General features: G+C 45.5%; 1 protein-coding gene across 1 annotated transcript in view; it reads right to left on the bottom strand.

Moving 5' to 3' along the window:
* The window catches only part of MRPL1 (mitochondrial ribosomal protein L1), a 65,799-nt gene that overhangs the window by 35,943 nt on the left and 14,921 nt on the right, over window positions 1-14,935 (bottom strand). The window contains exons 3-4 of the mRNA XM_044304444.1: window positions 5,531-5,810; window positions 3,733-3,816 (exon numbers count right to left, since the gene is read on the bottom strand). Coding sequence (XP_044160379.1) covers window positions 3,733-3,816; window positions 5,531-5,810 — 364 coding nt within the window. The remainder of the gene's footprint in view (window positions 1-3,732; window positions 3,817-5,530; window positions 5,811-14,935) is intronic.

The following is a 14,935-nucleotide window of genomic DNA, read 5'->3' as shown; positions in this document are numbered from 1 at the left end:
ACCCATTCTTTTTTTTTTTTTTCAGGACCCATTGAAAATGAATGGGTACAGAACTGGTCCAGATCTGTTCCACAAAAAACAGAACAGATCAGGAAAGAAACAACGGACGTGTGAATGGACCCTAAGGGTAATACATATTGAGCTTTGTTTGGCTATTAAACCTCAATGTGTTAAAGAAAAAAATTATTAAAATGGAAAATCTGCCATAAAAGTGAAATTAAGAAATCTAATATTTTCCTATAATTCTTGTGGAACACCTAAAGGGTTAACAAAGTTTCTAAAATTAGTTTTGAGTAACTTGAGGGGTGTAGTTTCTACAATGGGGTCATTTATGGGTGGTTTCCACTATGTAAGCCCCACAAAGTGACTTGAGACCTGAACTGGTCCTTAAAAATTTGATTTTTGTGAACTCACCTGTAAAATCTCTTTCTCGCTTAGTTCATTGGGGGACACAGGACCGTGGGTATAGCTGCTGCCACTAGGAGGAGACACTAATACCCCTGGAGAAAGCATACCAGTTTGTGGAGCTGTAGGAGAAGGAGAAAAAAAAAATACATACGGGAACCACCAATAACCCAACAATTGACAGTCGGACCAAACCAGAACTAAGGGCCATACTGGCAAACCAACCGCCATTACTTGCGGTAACATAGAAATCAATGGGTGGGAGCTGTGTCCCCCAATGAACTAAGCGAGAAAGAGATTTTACAGGTGAGTCCACAAAAATCTTGTTTTCTCGCTCGTATCATTGGGGGACACAGGACCGTGTCCGAGAGTCGATGAAGTGCACCCGCATCCAAGGAAGCCTCACAGAGGTACTTCCCCACCTGTGAGATCTGCAGAGCCAAGGACTGGAGCCAAGTTAGTGGGAGGTCTGCCACCAAGTCTTGGTTTAACCAGAGTGCCCACTCAGAGACCGCCTTAGCCACCCAAGCGGAGGCGAAAATGGGCTAAAGCGCTAAGCCACTTGCTGCGAAAATGGACTTCGCCCAAGACTCTATACGGTGTTCCACAGGATCCTGAAGGGCTGAGCCATCGGCCAACGGAATGGCAGTGTGTTTGGCGAGGCGCGCTACTGGAGGGTCCACCTTGGGAGGAGAGGACCATTTAGCCACCCAATCTGCCGGAAATAGACAAAGCAGATCAAGCCGCTTGGATATGGTAAAGCGACGATCTGGAAGGTCCCACGCCTTGGCAGTGACAACCAAAAAGTCGTCATGCAAGGGAAAGGCTTTAGGAGTTTTTCCTGGAATGGAGAAAAGACACTCCCTGGTGACTCATGGAGGGGGAGTCTTTAGGCACCTAGAAGGTGCCACGGACAGCAGAAACTAAGCTGTCCACCATGGAAGCAACCTTGGAAGATTGTTCTGGATCCATATCTGAGTCTGAGTAACCCATCTCCCCATCGGACAGAACTTCCCCTGGGAGGGAGGATCCGTCCGATCGTGACCCATGGGGGGAGGGGATGCTGAGGCATCAGAGCAGGCAGGACGTCCTGCTCTGGGCGGTTTGTGCAAAGGTCTGCCCCTTTTAAGGCGCTCTCCTGAGGAGGGCGCGGATTGCGCAGGTGGAGATTTATCAACCAAACGACCCATGAAAGAGAGGGTGGATTGGGATATTTTAGAGAGGTCCTCCACTGCCCGAGATAAGGCACGGGCCCAGTCCGGGTCCTACACGGTCAGGGTGGTCATGGGTCTGCGTAGACTGGGGGGAAAGAACCTGTGTGGGCGCACAGCATGTGGAGCATATAGAGTCCGGCTGGCCGTGAGGAAACTTCATTTTGCATTTCACACATGCATAATAAGTGGTGGCTGTTGGCATGCGGGGGTCACTAGTGGGTTTAGACATGGCTGCCCATTACGGTTCTCAAGGCTGTAGAGCAGTGTTTCCCAACCAGTGTGCCTCCAGCTGTTGCAAAACTACAACTCCCAGCATGCCCGCACAGCCAAAGGCTGTCAAGGCATGCTGGGAGTTGTAGTTTAGCAACAGCTGGAGGCACACTGGTTGGGAAACACTGCTGTAGAGGGAAGGAACCATCCTACCAGCATGAAGAGGACCCAGGCCTGTGGTCCCTGAAGAATCATGCTGCCGGCTTTAGCTGGATCCACGCGGATGGCTGCGGACCTGCTGAGTGCTCCAAACCATGGCGGGAAGCCTAGCCCCACCCCCTCACGTCACTGTGGGAGGCGACGATTACAGCCTACACTCCACAGAAGCCAGGGTCTAAAATTTCTGCACGCGGCCAACCAGGAGGCACTTCCGGTTGGCCGGAGAACCAAGGGACCCGGAGCGGATAGTGGAAGGTGTCTGCTGGCGCATACTGGCCGCGGGGAGAAGCAAGTGTGGGCTGGAGCCCGAAATCCAGGAAGGCCCAACATGAAGCATGGGCCTAAAGTGAAGTGAAACGTGGCCGCGAGGTACCAGGGGAAGACGAAACAGCATGGGCCCCCCTCCAGACATGCATCCCAGCGTTCCTAACTACCTCGCTGACACCCTCAAGAATTAATGAATCTAAATCACCTACCCTATGCGGGGACTGAGAGAGGGAGATGGGGATGGGGGGTGCAGGATAATACTCACCCCATCTTCAGCCTCTTCTCTTCACCCCACCTCAGAGTACCAGCAGGGTCACCTATTCAGCAGCTGGCACCCTAAGTGGCAGGAGACTGGAATGGCGGGGGTCTCGCCGGATCCAGGTGACCCTTGGTTGGCGGGGAGCAGGGGAGCTGGGCTGCCCTGGTCCACCTTTGCTTCTTGTGGGAGGTCGAGCGGTGAGGGAATCTGACAGCGGCCTAGTTCCAGGGGTAGACAGAGGGGCTAGGCGCCTCTGTTTCCCCTACCTAAAAAGGGAAAAAGATAAAAAAAAAAAAAAGAAAAAAAAAAAAAAAGGAAGCTGCCCTGCAAGCAAGGAGGTCTGCCTCCTACGACACTAAGCTAAAAAGTGATATGCTCTCTCCAGGCTGGAGGGGGTATAGCCGGCAGGGGAGAAGTTATCACTTTTTAGCCTAGTGTCGCCTCCTAGTGGCAACAGCAGCTATACCCACGGTCCTGTGTCCCCCAATGATACGAGCAAGAAAAGTTGGTTTTGGAAATTGCTTCTAAAATTCTAAGCCTTCTAACATCCTAAAAAAATAAAATGACATTTACAAAATGATGCCAACATAAAGTAAACATATGGGGAATGTTAAGTAATAAATATTTTACGAGGTATTATTTTCTGTTTTAAAAAGCAGAGAAATTAACATTTAGAAAATTGCGAATTTTTCTACATTTTTGGTAAATTTGGGATTTTTTCAAAAATAAAAGGTGAAAAAAATTGACAAAAAGTATATTGACTAAAATTTATGACTGTCATGAAGTACAATGTGTCACGAGAAAATCTCAGAATGGCTTGGATAAGTACAAGCGTTCCAAAGTTAGTACCACATAAAATGACATGTCAGATTTGCAAAAAATGGCCTGGGCAGGAGGGCTAAAACTGGCCCGGGGTACAAGGGGTTAAATTATTGTGTGGTTAGTGACTGGGGTCACACACCAGCTATGAAACCCATAATTTGTTCTTGTATTTTTATTATGTTATATGCAATCAAAGAAATATAATAAGGGAAAATATCAATACAGAAAAAGTGCATTTTTAGACCTAGCAAGATATACATCGAGTCATACGTAGAAAATTCTGTAATTAAGAAAAGAAACTGCACAAAAACCAAGTCCAAAATGATTTGAACTCACCTCTGTAAATACTAACACCTTATTTGGTTCCTTCACAAAAGGGAATGGCAAATGAATGTAGCCAACAAATGGATCCACTTTTTTCTGAAATTTTATTATACAAAAAAGCAACAGTAAGTGTTAAGTAAGTTCTTGTTAAATTTTCAAATAAGCCTTATAGGCGTTTTCTGAGATTTTTTTTTTAAACTGATGACCAATCCTATGGATAGGTCATCAGTATCTGATCGGTAAGGGTCCGACACCCGGGACCACCGCCAATCAGCTGTTTCAGAAGGCAACAATGCTCAAGGTAGTGCCGTGGCCTTCCCTCCGCTCACCAAGAACAGCAGAGGATAAGTCATCAATATAATGGTCTTGGAAAACCCCTTTAAAGGGAATCCTTCACCACAATATTAGCGTGCTGACAGTGAGGGACTGGGGGACAGCAGGAAACTTAAAAAAAAAAAAGGGCTCTGGACTCCTTATCTGTAGTACTACTCATGTTCTACTGCAGATAATCGCCCACAATCGTGGTGACAGATTCCCTTTAAAGGGGTTATCAGAATTTAATAAAAACTTGGGCAGGACCTGTAAACGGTCTTAAATAACAAAAAAATGTATACCCTTTTTTCCCCTGCTTTTTCCGGTGCTGCACTTTGTCACGGCTGCAGCAGTGACATTCCGTCCGTGCACACAGGTCACTGGCCTCAGTAGTACATGGGACACCACTGCTGAGACCAGTTATTGGCTGCAGTGGTGTCCTATGTACATGGAATATCACCACTGCAGACAGCCAGAGAAAAGCACAAGAAGGAGCAGGGGCGAAAAAAAGGGTAAGTAAGACTACTTTTGTCATTTCAAACCATTTGCAAGTTTTTATTTAACTCAGACAACCCCTTTAATGATAGAATATATTAAAGGGGTTGGGATTTTATACTGGATGATGGATAGCATATCGCTAGGATTTTGTAGGTTTCCAGCAATCACATGCACTAGATGACTCCCTTAGGCCTCCTGCACACGGCTGTTTTTTTCCCCCCGTTTACTGGCCGTTTTTTGCGGTCCGTATACGGAACAATTCATTTCAATGGTTCCGCAAAAAAAACGGAATGTACTCCGTATGCATTCCGTATTTCCGTTCCGTTTTAACATAGAACATGTCCTATTATTGCCCGCAAATCACGGTCCGTGGCTCCATTCAAGTCAATGGATCCGCAAAAAAAACTGAACACATACGGAAATGCATCCGTATGTCTTCCGTTTCCGTTCCGTTTTTTCCTGAATCATCTATTGAAAATGTTATGCCCATCCCAATTTTATCTATGTAATTACTGTATACTGTATATGCCATACGGAAAAACGGAACGGAAAAACGGAACAGAAACACAACGGAAACAAAAAACGGAACAACGGACCGCAAAACACTGAAAAAGCCATACGGTCGTGTGCAATAGGCCTTAGTCTCTTACTAGACCTAGCAACACCCTCTTCTGTGTGCTGTGTCTGCCCTTGCAGCTCATCCTCATTACAGCTTGCATTTCAATACTGTCAAGACCATTTTACGTGCTGCTTATTTATAACATTATTATTATTTTTCTTAGATCTGGAGTTTCTAAAGTGCAGAAACAAAACATTATCTTTTGAGTGGATATATCACGTGTTTATGGAGAAACAAGCCATTATGAAATATCTGTCATCATAACATTGAAGATCTAGGTCACTTCTACGGGCAGAAATGTTTTGCATACTTTGAAATCAGAACGGAAACTGTAAGGACAGGCATATCTATACAAACATGTCCACACCACAAGCGCTTTACCTTTTTCTCCAGCTTCATATCCAGTTTGAGTCCCACGAACAGAGACTGCGTTGGGTTGCAAAAATCCAACCTCTGGAATGTTTTAAGCATCTCTATTGCAGTTTCTGGTTCCAGTAATGGTTTGGGGTAGTAGCGGGCCACATACACATCATCAGTGGGCTTCTGTGCTGTAAAGCCAAAACGTTTAGGACGGGCTGACTCGGTTTCTTTCTCTGCAAGCTGCCCCTTGGATAATCTTTTAGTAAATGGCACTTTGCTGGTTTTCTTTTCTTTGCTGAATCTAAAAACAGTGGGAAGAGGCAATGTCCCTTAGAATCCTACTTGGCTGGAAACATTTATACATTAAAAAAATAAAATGTCAAAGTACAGTATTTAGGCAGAACACAGGAGCAAGAACACACAAATATTGAAAAAGGTTCCCTTGCATTGTCTCTAGAGATAAGCGAAGCGAGCTTCGGATGCTACATCCAAAGTCTCTTCGCTAAAAAATTAGTCATAATACTGTACGGAGATTTGTCTGGGCTCCGATGAACTAAAGTAAGTTGTTCACGACGTCGCGCAAGACTTTGTAGAATAATTTTGGTAATTGATCATTACAGTGAAAACCACTTCAAAACTTAGAACCAAACTTGGCTTCGGTTCAGAGTGGTACCTTGGAACAGAAGCTAAGTTCGGATCCAAGGCTTTTCACTGCACGACTTTGTGAATAACTAACTTCGGTTCATCGAAGCCCATACATTCTAATACTGTACACAGACGAATCTCCGTACAGCATTAGGCTACTTTCACACTTGCGTTTGGAGCGGATCCGTCTGGTGTCTGCACAGACTGATCCGCTCCTATAATGCAGATGATGGGATCCGTTCAGAATGGATCCGTCTGCATTATATTTCAGAAAAATTTCTAAGTCTGAAAGTTACTCAGACGGATCTGTCCAGACTTTACATTGAAAGTCAATGGGGGACGGATCAGTTTGAAATTGCACCATATTGTGTCAACTTTAAACGGATCCGTCTCTATTGACTTACATTGTAAGTCTGGACGGATCCGCTTGCCTCCGCACGGCCAGGCGGACATCCGAATGCTGCAAGCAGCGTTCGGGTGTCCGCCTGCTGAGGGGAGCGGAGGACAAACGCCGCCAGACTGATGCATTCTGAGCGGATCCTTATCCACTCAGAATGCATTGGGGCAGATGCGTTCGGGGCCGCTTGTAAGAGCCTTTAAACGGAACTCACAAGCGGAACCCCGAACGTAAGTGTTTGTGAAGCGACTTTGGATGTAGCATTCAAAGTCCCTTTACTCATCTCAAATTGTCTCATATCTAACTCTTGAACATTAAGGCATACCTGATTTGCATAATGGCTGTGTTTCTTTGTACAATCATAACTGTGAAGGAATAGGTCTTTTTTGGGTTCCCCTAATGTCTTCCTCAACCATATTACTCCCAGTTTCAGCAACCCAGCTAGATGCATTTCACTCAGAAGCAGGGGTTATCCCTTCTGTCAAATCTGCCAGCACTGTACTGCTTGGACATACTTTCCTTTACTTCCCACTATGTTTGTTTTCACAGAACAGATAAGGAGGGGGAAAAAAATCACACTTAGACACACTGGAGGCTCCTATAATTTTCGGCCTCTTTCACACGGGCGTTGCGGGAAAAGGTGCGGGTGCGTTGCAGGAACATGCAATTTTTCCGCGCAAGTGCAAAACATTGTAATGCGTTTTGCACGCGCGTGAAAAAAAAAAAATCGGCATGTTTGGTACCCAAACCCGCTTGGGATCGGTGTTCTGTAGATTGTATTATTTTCCCTTATAACATGGTTATAAGGGAAAATAATAGCATTCTGAATACAGAATGCATAGTACAATAGCGCTGGAGGGGTTTAAAAAAATAAAATATTTTTTTTTACTCACCTTAATCCACTTGATTGCGCAGCCGGCATCTCTTCTGTCTTATTTCTTTGCTGTGTGCAGGAACAGGACCTGTGGTGACGTCACTCCGGTCATCACATGATCTTTTACCATGGTGATGGATCATGTGATGACCGGAGTGACATCACCACAGGTCCTTTCCCTGCACACAGCAAAGAAGAAGACAGAAGAGATGCCGGCTGCGCGATCAAGTGGTTTAAGGTGAGTTAAATTATTTTTTATAATTTTTTTAACCCCTCCAGCGCTATTGTACTATGCATTCTGTAACCATGTTATAAGGGAAAATAATAATGATCGGGTCTCCATCCCGATAGTCTCCTAGCAACCGTGTGTGAAAATCGCACCACATCCGCACTTGCTTGCGATTTTCACGCATCCCCATTCATTTCTATGGGGCCTGCGTTGCGTGAAAAACGCACAAAATAGAGCATGCTGTGATTTTCACGCAACGCACAAGTGATGCGTGAAAATCACCGCTCATGTCAACAGCCCCATAGAAATTAATGGGTCGGGTTTCAGTGCGGGTGCAATGCGTTCAACTCACGCATCGCATCCGCGCGGAATACTCGCCCGTGTGAAAGGGGCCTTCTAGAAGCAGTTCTTTTATCAGGGTCAGAATCTCAGCTAGCTCTGACACGCCCCGTTTTCCTGTGAGCCGTCTTCTGAATCTGTGTTACTAGGGACGGATCTTGCCTGACAACAGGTAGTGGACTGCAAATTAGGTGGAAGTGAGACCCCTATTTTTAAAAGATTTAAATGACTAGACTAAAAAATAAATGCTATACATTCACATTTTAAATATTTTCTGTGCTGCCCATATTGAGGTCCCCCACTGTATTTTGTCATTGCAGCTGCCAGACATATCGTTGCCATAGTCGACAATCCACCGCCACAGTCATGGAACATGGATTAGACATCATCAGAGAATGCAATAACGCCTGTACAAGCGTCATAGACGCTTGTGCATACCAATGCGTGTCAGATTTTTCCCTGCTTTTAATCAGCTCAGGGCGCGCTGTGAACAGCACGGGCAGCACAGAGATACTGCCTGTTCCTGAAATAACCAATAACAAATCTCCTCACAGCAAGGAGCTTTGTTATTGGTTAGTTTGGGCGGGCACCGGAGCGATAGTGTACTGTAGCAGGCGGGAGCCCCCGAGTCCCGGGCGTTGCTGTATAAAGTGAGTAGGGGACTTTTTCTATAGCTATGACTAGCCTATACCCACAGAGAACAGTCATGTTTAAGTAGAATGCCGTGTGAGTCAGCGGTTTGTAATATCTTTGGCATACATGTTGTATGTGCCTGTAGGGTCCGGTAGAATACACATGGCCCACACACAGCCCAGACGGACATTTTTGTTTGTGACCTTTTTTCCTCTAATAGACAATATCGTTTTGAGCACGGGGCAATGAAACAGTCAAAATTATATAAATAATTGCTTATACTATTGATCGATCTTACGCTGCAGATCCACAGCAGTACGTTCAGTTTGCCACCACTGTAAATGATGACTTGTGCTTTATTAGATTTCAAATTACATGGCACAATTATTAGTGTTTTCATTAATTATAGTGCTTTACTGGACCACATACATCTCACACTGATGTATGCGGCTCAGTGTGTGTGATGCCTGTGGGGCAGTGTGTGATGTGTGTGAGGTGCAGTGTATTTGGTATCGCAACAACTCTATCACACACTGCAGAAAACATCACCACATAACTAATTTTTTATTCGGTTTCGATCCCATGAAAAAGTATTGTGATACTCGATACCATTCAAAAATAATAATAAACCAAAAAAGCCACGTGCATTCCGCATTTTAAAAAATGGCGAATCGCGCAGTTTTAATTTATTTTTTTCTGTTCCAGCATTCACCGCATAGATTTTTTAAAATATTTTAATAGTTTGGACTATTCTGAACTGGTGATATGTTTATTTATTGTTTATACACTTTATATGTGAAATTGGGAAAGGAGGCGATTCATCCTTAACATTTTGGTGTTTTTTTTTTTTACTTTTTTCTTTTTTACACTTTTTATTTAATAACTATTCCCCCCCCCCCCCTTTCATCCCTTGTCCTGTTGACTCCACACTGTCCCTGCTGCTCTGTGAACACAGCATCAAGGATGTTATCATGGCAACCAGGGCTTCAGTAGCATCCTGGCTGCCATGGTAACCGATCAGAGCCTCAGGCTTACACTGCTGGGGCTCCGATCAGAAGCTGCCACTGCACCACCAATGAGGGGGAGGCGAAAGGACCCTGTCCACTGCTACCAATAATTTTAATACTGGGGGGTGGGGGTACTGTGCCACCAATGATTTTAATGGGGTGGGGCACACTGCGCCACCAATGATTTTAAAGGGGTGGGGGGTTGAGAGGGGGGCACACTGCGCCACCAATGATAATTAGCGCTTAAAGGGAGTCTGTCACCACATTTGACCATATTAGACAGATCCTATAGCGTTATATGTGCCACCCAGCAGTTAAAAACGGTACCTTTGTTGCATATAACCGAGTCTTCTTTCTGCCAAAAATGAACTTTGAAGATTGTGTAAACGAGCCCTCTCAAGTGCCCAGGGCGGTGTCTCAATCTTTCGAGCCCAAGACCGGACCTCCCTAACGGCTCATAACCCTGCCCTCCTTGTGCCTGTGACCGCCCGTTTACTCCCCTCCCCTCGCCTTTTCCATTGCGGCTGCGCGGACAAATTCGTAGCCGGCGCATGCGCAGTAGGTATTGCGATGCCCTGCCAGGACCGGGCATCGCATTGCGCATGCGCCAGCTTCTCTAGGGGGCATTCCTTCTCCCTGGCTGTAGCGCTGTCCAATCGCATTGCAGCGCAGGGAGACGGAACGCCCACTAGAGAAGCTGCTGTCTCCTCCCCATTGCTCCGATAGTAATTAGCATATGGAGCAGGACTGCAGGAGACTGTAATGGGGCACAGGCGCACAGCAGGCGAACGGAGCGGCGCCCAGGAATAATAGTAAGTGCTGGGACATCTCTGGGCGCCGCTCTGTGTAGGAAAAGTCCTAACATTGATGGTGCAGTGCGTCCACCCCTGCTCCGCCCCTCTCTCCATTCATTGGTGGCAGCGGCAGCACAGGGGGCAGTGTGGGATGCCTGCCGGGCAGTGTGGGATGCCTGCCGGGAAGTTTGGTGTGGCGTGTGTGATGTCTGTACTGCAGTGTATAGCGACTGCACAGCAGGCTATTATAGACAAATGACAAAGTACAGGGAAGATCCACTGTATTGGATTGGACTTTATCACTTGGCTATAATTGCCTGCTGATATATAGACTAATAACGGTTCCCTGCATATCCACCAATTAGGCCAGATTCACACCACCACTATTTATTTCTGTTGTTCTGCTCCGTTAGATGAGCAGAACAATGATTGGTCACATAAGGCTGGGTTCACATCACATTTTTTGAAATAGGTTTAAGGGTACTTTCACACTAGCGTTGTTAGATAGATGCAAACGGATATCTTTTTTTTCCGGATGCAGATCCGTTAGACTTATTCATTGAAATACTGGATCCATCTTTCTGTATCATCCGGAATAACGGATCTGGCATTTAATTTTTTTAAAGCTAGAAAGAACTGCGCATGCGCAGACCGGAAAACCGGATCTGGCAATTTCCGGAACATTTGGTACCGGATCCAGAATTAATACCCATTTATGGAAATGAATTCTGGCAAGTGCCGGTATTTTGTCCGGTAAAATACCATACAGGGGACGGAACAGAAGACATCCTGATGCATACTGAACAGATTGCTTTCCATTCAGAATGCACTGGGACAAAACGGAAGCGTTTTTTTTTCCGGTATTGAGACCCTTTACTAGATTTCAATACTGGAAAAGACTAACGCTAGTGTGAAAGTACCCTAAAGTATATAAAAAAATATATATATGCTAACAGAGGCCTCAGACAGATGCCATACTGTGGCATCCATCACCGTAGAGTTCCATTGTAAAAAAAAAAAAAAAAAGTTAATGTATACAGTACTTTTTTTGCAGGACAGAAAACAGTCTTTGCATCCTGCAAAAAAATATATACATTTTTGTACAATGTAACTCTATAGTGATGGATGCCAAAGTATGAGGCGTCCGTTATAGTATACGTTTTTTCGTGTATGTCAGGGCTCTTTCACACCTGCGTTCTTTTCTTCCGGCATAGAGTTCCGTCGTCGGGGCTCTATGCCGGAAGAATCCTGATCAGTTTTATCCTAATGCATTCTGAATGGAGAGAAATCCATTCAGGATGCATCAGGATGTCTTCAGTTCCGGACCGGAACGTTTTTTCGCCGGAGAAAATACCGCAGCATGCTGCGCTTTTTGCTCCTGCCAAAAATCCTGAACACTTGCCGCAAGGCCGGATCCGGAATTAATGCCCATTGAAAGGCATTAATCCGGATCCGGCCTTAAGCTAAACGTCGTTTCGGCGCATTGCCGGATCCGACGTTTAGCTTTTTCTGAATGGTTACCATGGCTGCCAAGACGCTAAAGTCCTGGCAGCCATGGTAAAGTGTAGTGGGGAGCGGGGGAGCAGTATACTTACCGTCCGTGCGGCTCCCCGGGCGCTCCAGAGTGACGTCAGGGCGCCCCACGCGCATGGATGACGTGATTGCATGGCACGTCATCCATGCGCATGGGGCGCTCTGACGTCATTCTGGAGCGCCCCGGGAGCCGCACGGACTGTAAGTATACCGCTCCCCCGCTCCCCACTACTACTATGGCAACCAGGACTTTAATAGCGTCCTGGCTGCCATAGTAACACTGAACGCATTTTGAAGACGGATCCGTCTTCAAATGCTTTCAGTACACTTGCGTTTTTCTGGATCCGGCGTGTAATTCTGGCAAATAGAGTACACGCCGGATCCGGACAACGCAAGTGTGAAAGAGCCCTTAAACGTATGACAAAAACCTGATGTGAACCGAGCCTAACTGATAAGAACAGAGCTGAACAGACTCCACTGACTATGCTGGGATCCGTTCAGTATCCTGTCTTTTTACCAGAAAAAAAAAAAAAAGTCCTGCATGCAAGGATTTCTTTGTCTGGTCTTTTTGACAGAATCTGTGACAGAGGCTCCAAACACAGCCTCCAATGCAGATGTGAACAAGTGCAGGCTACGTATTATGCATTTAAAATGACTTCAACTTTCGTACTCTTCCTCGGCTAAAAATACTCCTCAAAAATGGTAAGAGGAGTATTTTTACTCTTCCGGGAAAAACGTAGTGCGACCTCTGGATGTCTTAACAATGCAACGGTACTAGAACATAATAAAGGAGTACAATACCAGCGGTGTGGGGACATTACTAAAGTCATTTCACATTTGGAACATGCTGAAGCACAATTTTAGTTGCTGTAAAAATCCTTAAAAGGGGTTCTCCAGGAATAAATAAATAAAAATAATGAAAATACTTACCTTTTATTTTATAATAAATATATTCACAAATACCTTTCATTACGTAGAATGGCTTGTTTTGTCTAGGAAGCAGTTATTAGGAGAAATAAAATGGCGCCGTCTTATCAGTACACACAAAACCTGTCCTAATCACACAGGAGGACAAGTTAGGACAAGTTACTTCACCACCATGAGCCATAGTGCTGCTTCATCCTCCTCTCTGCTCTGCTGGTCAGGAATCATGATCCTGAATACAGGTGAATCTCTGTGGGAATGGAGATGATGAGGAGACGTGAGAGGAGGGTGAGGTGTGGCTAATGAGCAGCAGCACTTGTATGTAGTCTCCATTACCACAGCCTGTCCTGTCCGTCCTCTCTGTACTTCATGTCTCCTCATTAACTAAATTCCCCAGAGTTTCAGCTAAAGATCTTATCATCTGTATTCAGGACGGATCATAATCCCCGATAAGTAGGAGAGGAGGATGAGGCAGCTCTTTACCTCAGTGTTGTAAAGTAACTTGTCCTCCTGTGTGATTAGGACAGGTTTTGTGTGAACTGGTAAGACAGCGGCCATTTTGTTTCTCCTAATGATTTCTCCCCAGACAAAACGAGTCATTATAAATAATGAAAGGCATTTGAGAATATATTTATAATAAAATAATATTTTAGTATTTTCATTTTCTTAATTCCTGGAGAACCCCTTTAACCGCCTCCGGACCGCCTAACGCAGATGTGCGGTCCGGAGGCGGCAGCGCTGCGCATGCGCAGTTCGGGCCGGCATTTCGTCAAGGGGGGGTCGCGTCATCAGCTTGCCAGCCAATGATCGCGGCTGGCAAGCTGATGATTTTAAAAAAATCCAATGAGAAGCCAGATAACAGATCATATTAGTAAATATGATCTGTTATATGGCTGCCTGCTCCTCTGCTGGTTCTTTTCGTCGGTTGGATCCAGCAGAGGAGCAGTCTTCACAGTGAGTAGCACCAACAGTACATACTAGCCCCAGATCACCCCCCTGAACTCCAATTAACCCTTTGATCACCCTTGTCAATCACTAGTGAAAGGAAAAAAGTGATCAGTGCAAACTGTCCCATTTTTTTTTCACTGGTATTGACCGTTAGGTTTTAGTATAGTTTAGGCCCCTTGGTTAGGTAGTTTAGGGATCGGTTAGCGCCCAGCCCACCGCACCGCAGTCACTGATTCGCTGATTAGCGTATCGCTAATCAGCATTTGTACTTTTATAGTATCTGGAAGTGATCAAAACTGATCACGGTCAGATCTATAATTGTATTAGTGTCACTTTAGTTCGCCCTCCACCCAAAACGCAGTGTTTGCCCGATCAGGCCTGATCGGTGGCCCACACGTGCGTTCGCCCACACCCGCCCCACCGCAGTGACAAATCAGTTTTGATATTTTTTTATCAACCGCAGCGGCCTCTGGTACTTCGCTAGCCTCCCCTTTGTAAGACAGGCTTGCTTTTTTTTCTTGGGTAGTCTCAGGGAATACCCCTAAATTTAGTTGCCCAAATGTCAAACAGGGGGTATTCTTCTGAAGAGGCCTACAGGCTTCTGACCCAGTCGGATGAGGAATGGGAACCCTCATCTGATGAATCTAGCGGGTCAAAATACGAACCTGTAGAAACAGTGGTGTACACACAATCCACGGGGCCCCGGTGCGAAACTGATCCATGGGGCCCCCCTTCCCGTCTACACCCCCCCCCCCAACCCGCTGCCGCGTGTGTGTGTGTGTGTGTGTGTGTGTGTGTGTGTATGTATGTATGTATGTATGTATGTATGTATGTATGTATATATATTTTATATTGCTATATACAAGAGGATGATATTCGGTATAACCCACGGTATTCCCATGTAAAACCAGCTCTGCTACATTATGTAGCAGTGCTGGCTTTGTCATGCATTTCTTTTGCCTTCATATAGTAAAATACTTAATTGGCCTATCAATGGCTTTATACCTAAGGCTACTTTCACACTAGTGTTCGTCGGTCCGCTCGTGAGCTCCGTTTAAAGGAGCTCACGAGCGGACCCGAACGCAGCCGTCCAGCCCTGATGC

This window comes from Bufo gargarizans, chromosome 1 (genome assembly GCF_014858855.1).
Source record: "Bufo gargarizans isolate SCDJY-AF-19 chromosome 1, ASM1485885v1, whole genome shotgun sequence".
Taxonomy (NCBI): Eukaryota; Metazoa; Chordata; class Amphibia; order Anura; family Bufonidae; genus Bufo; species Bufo gargarizans.
This window is presented reverse-complemented; position numbering and strand designations above follow the sequence as displayed.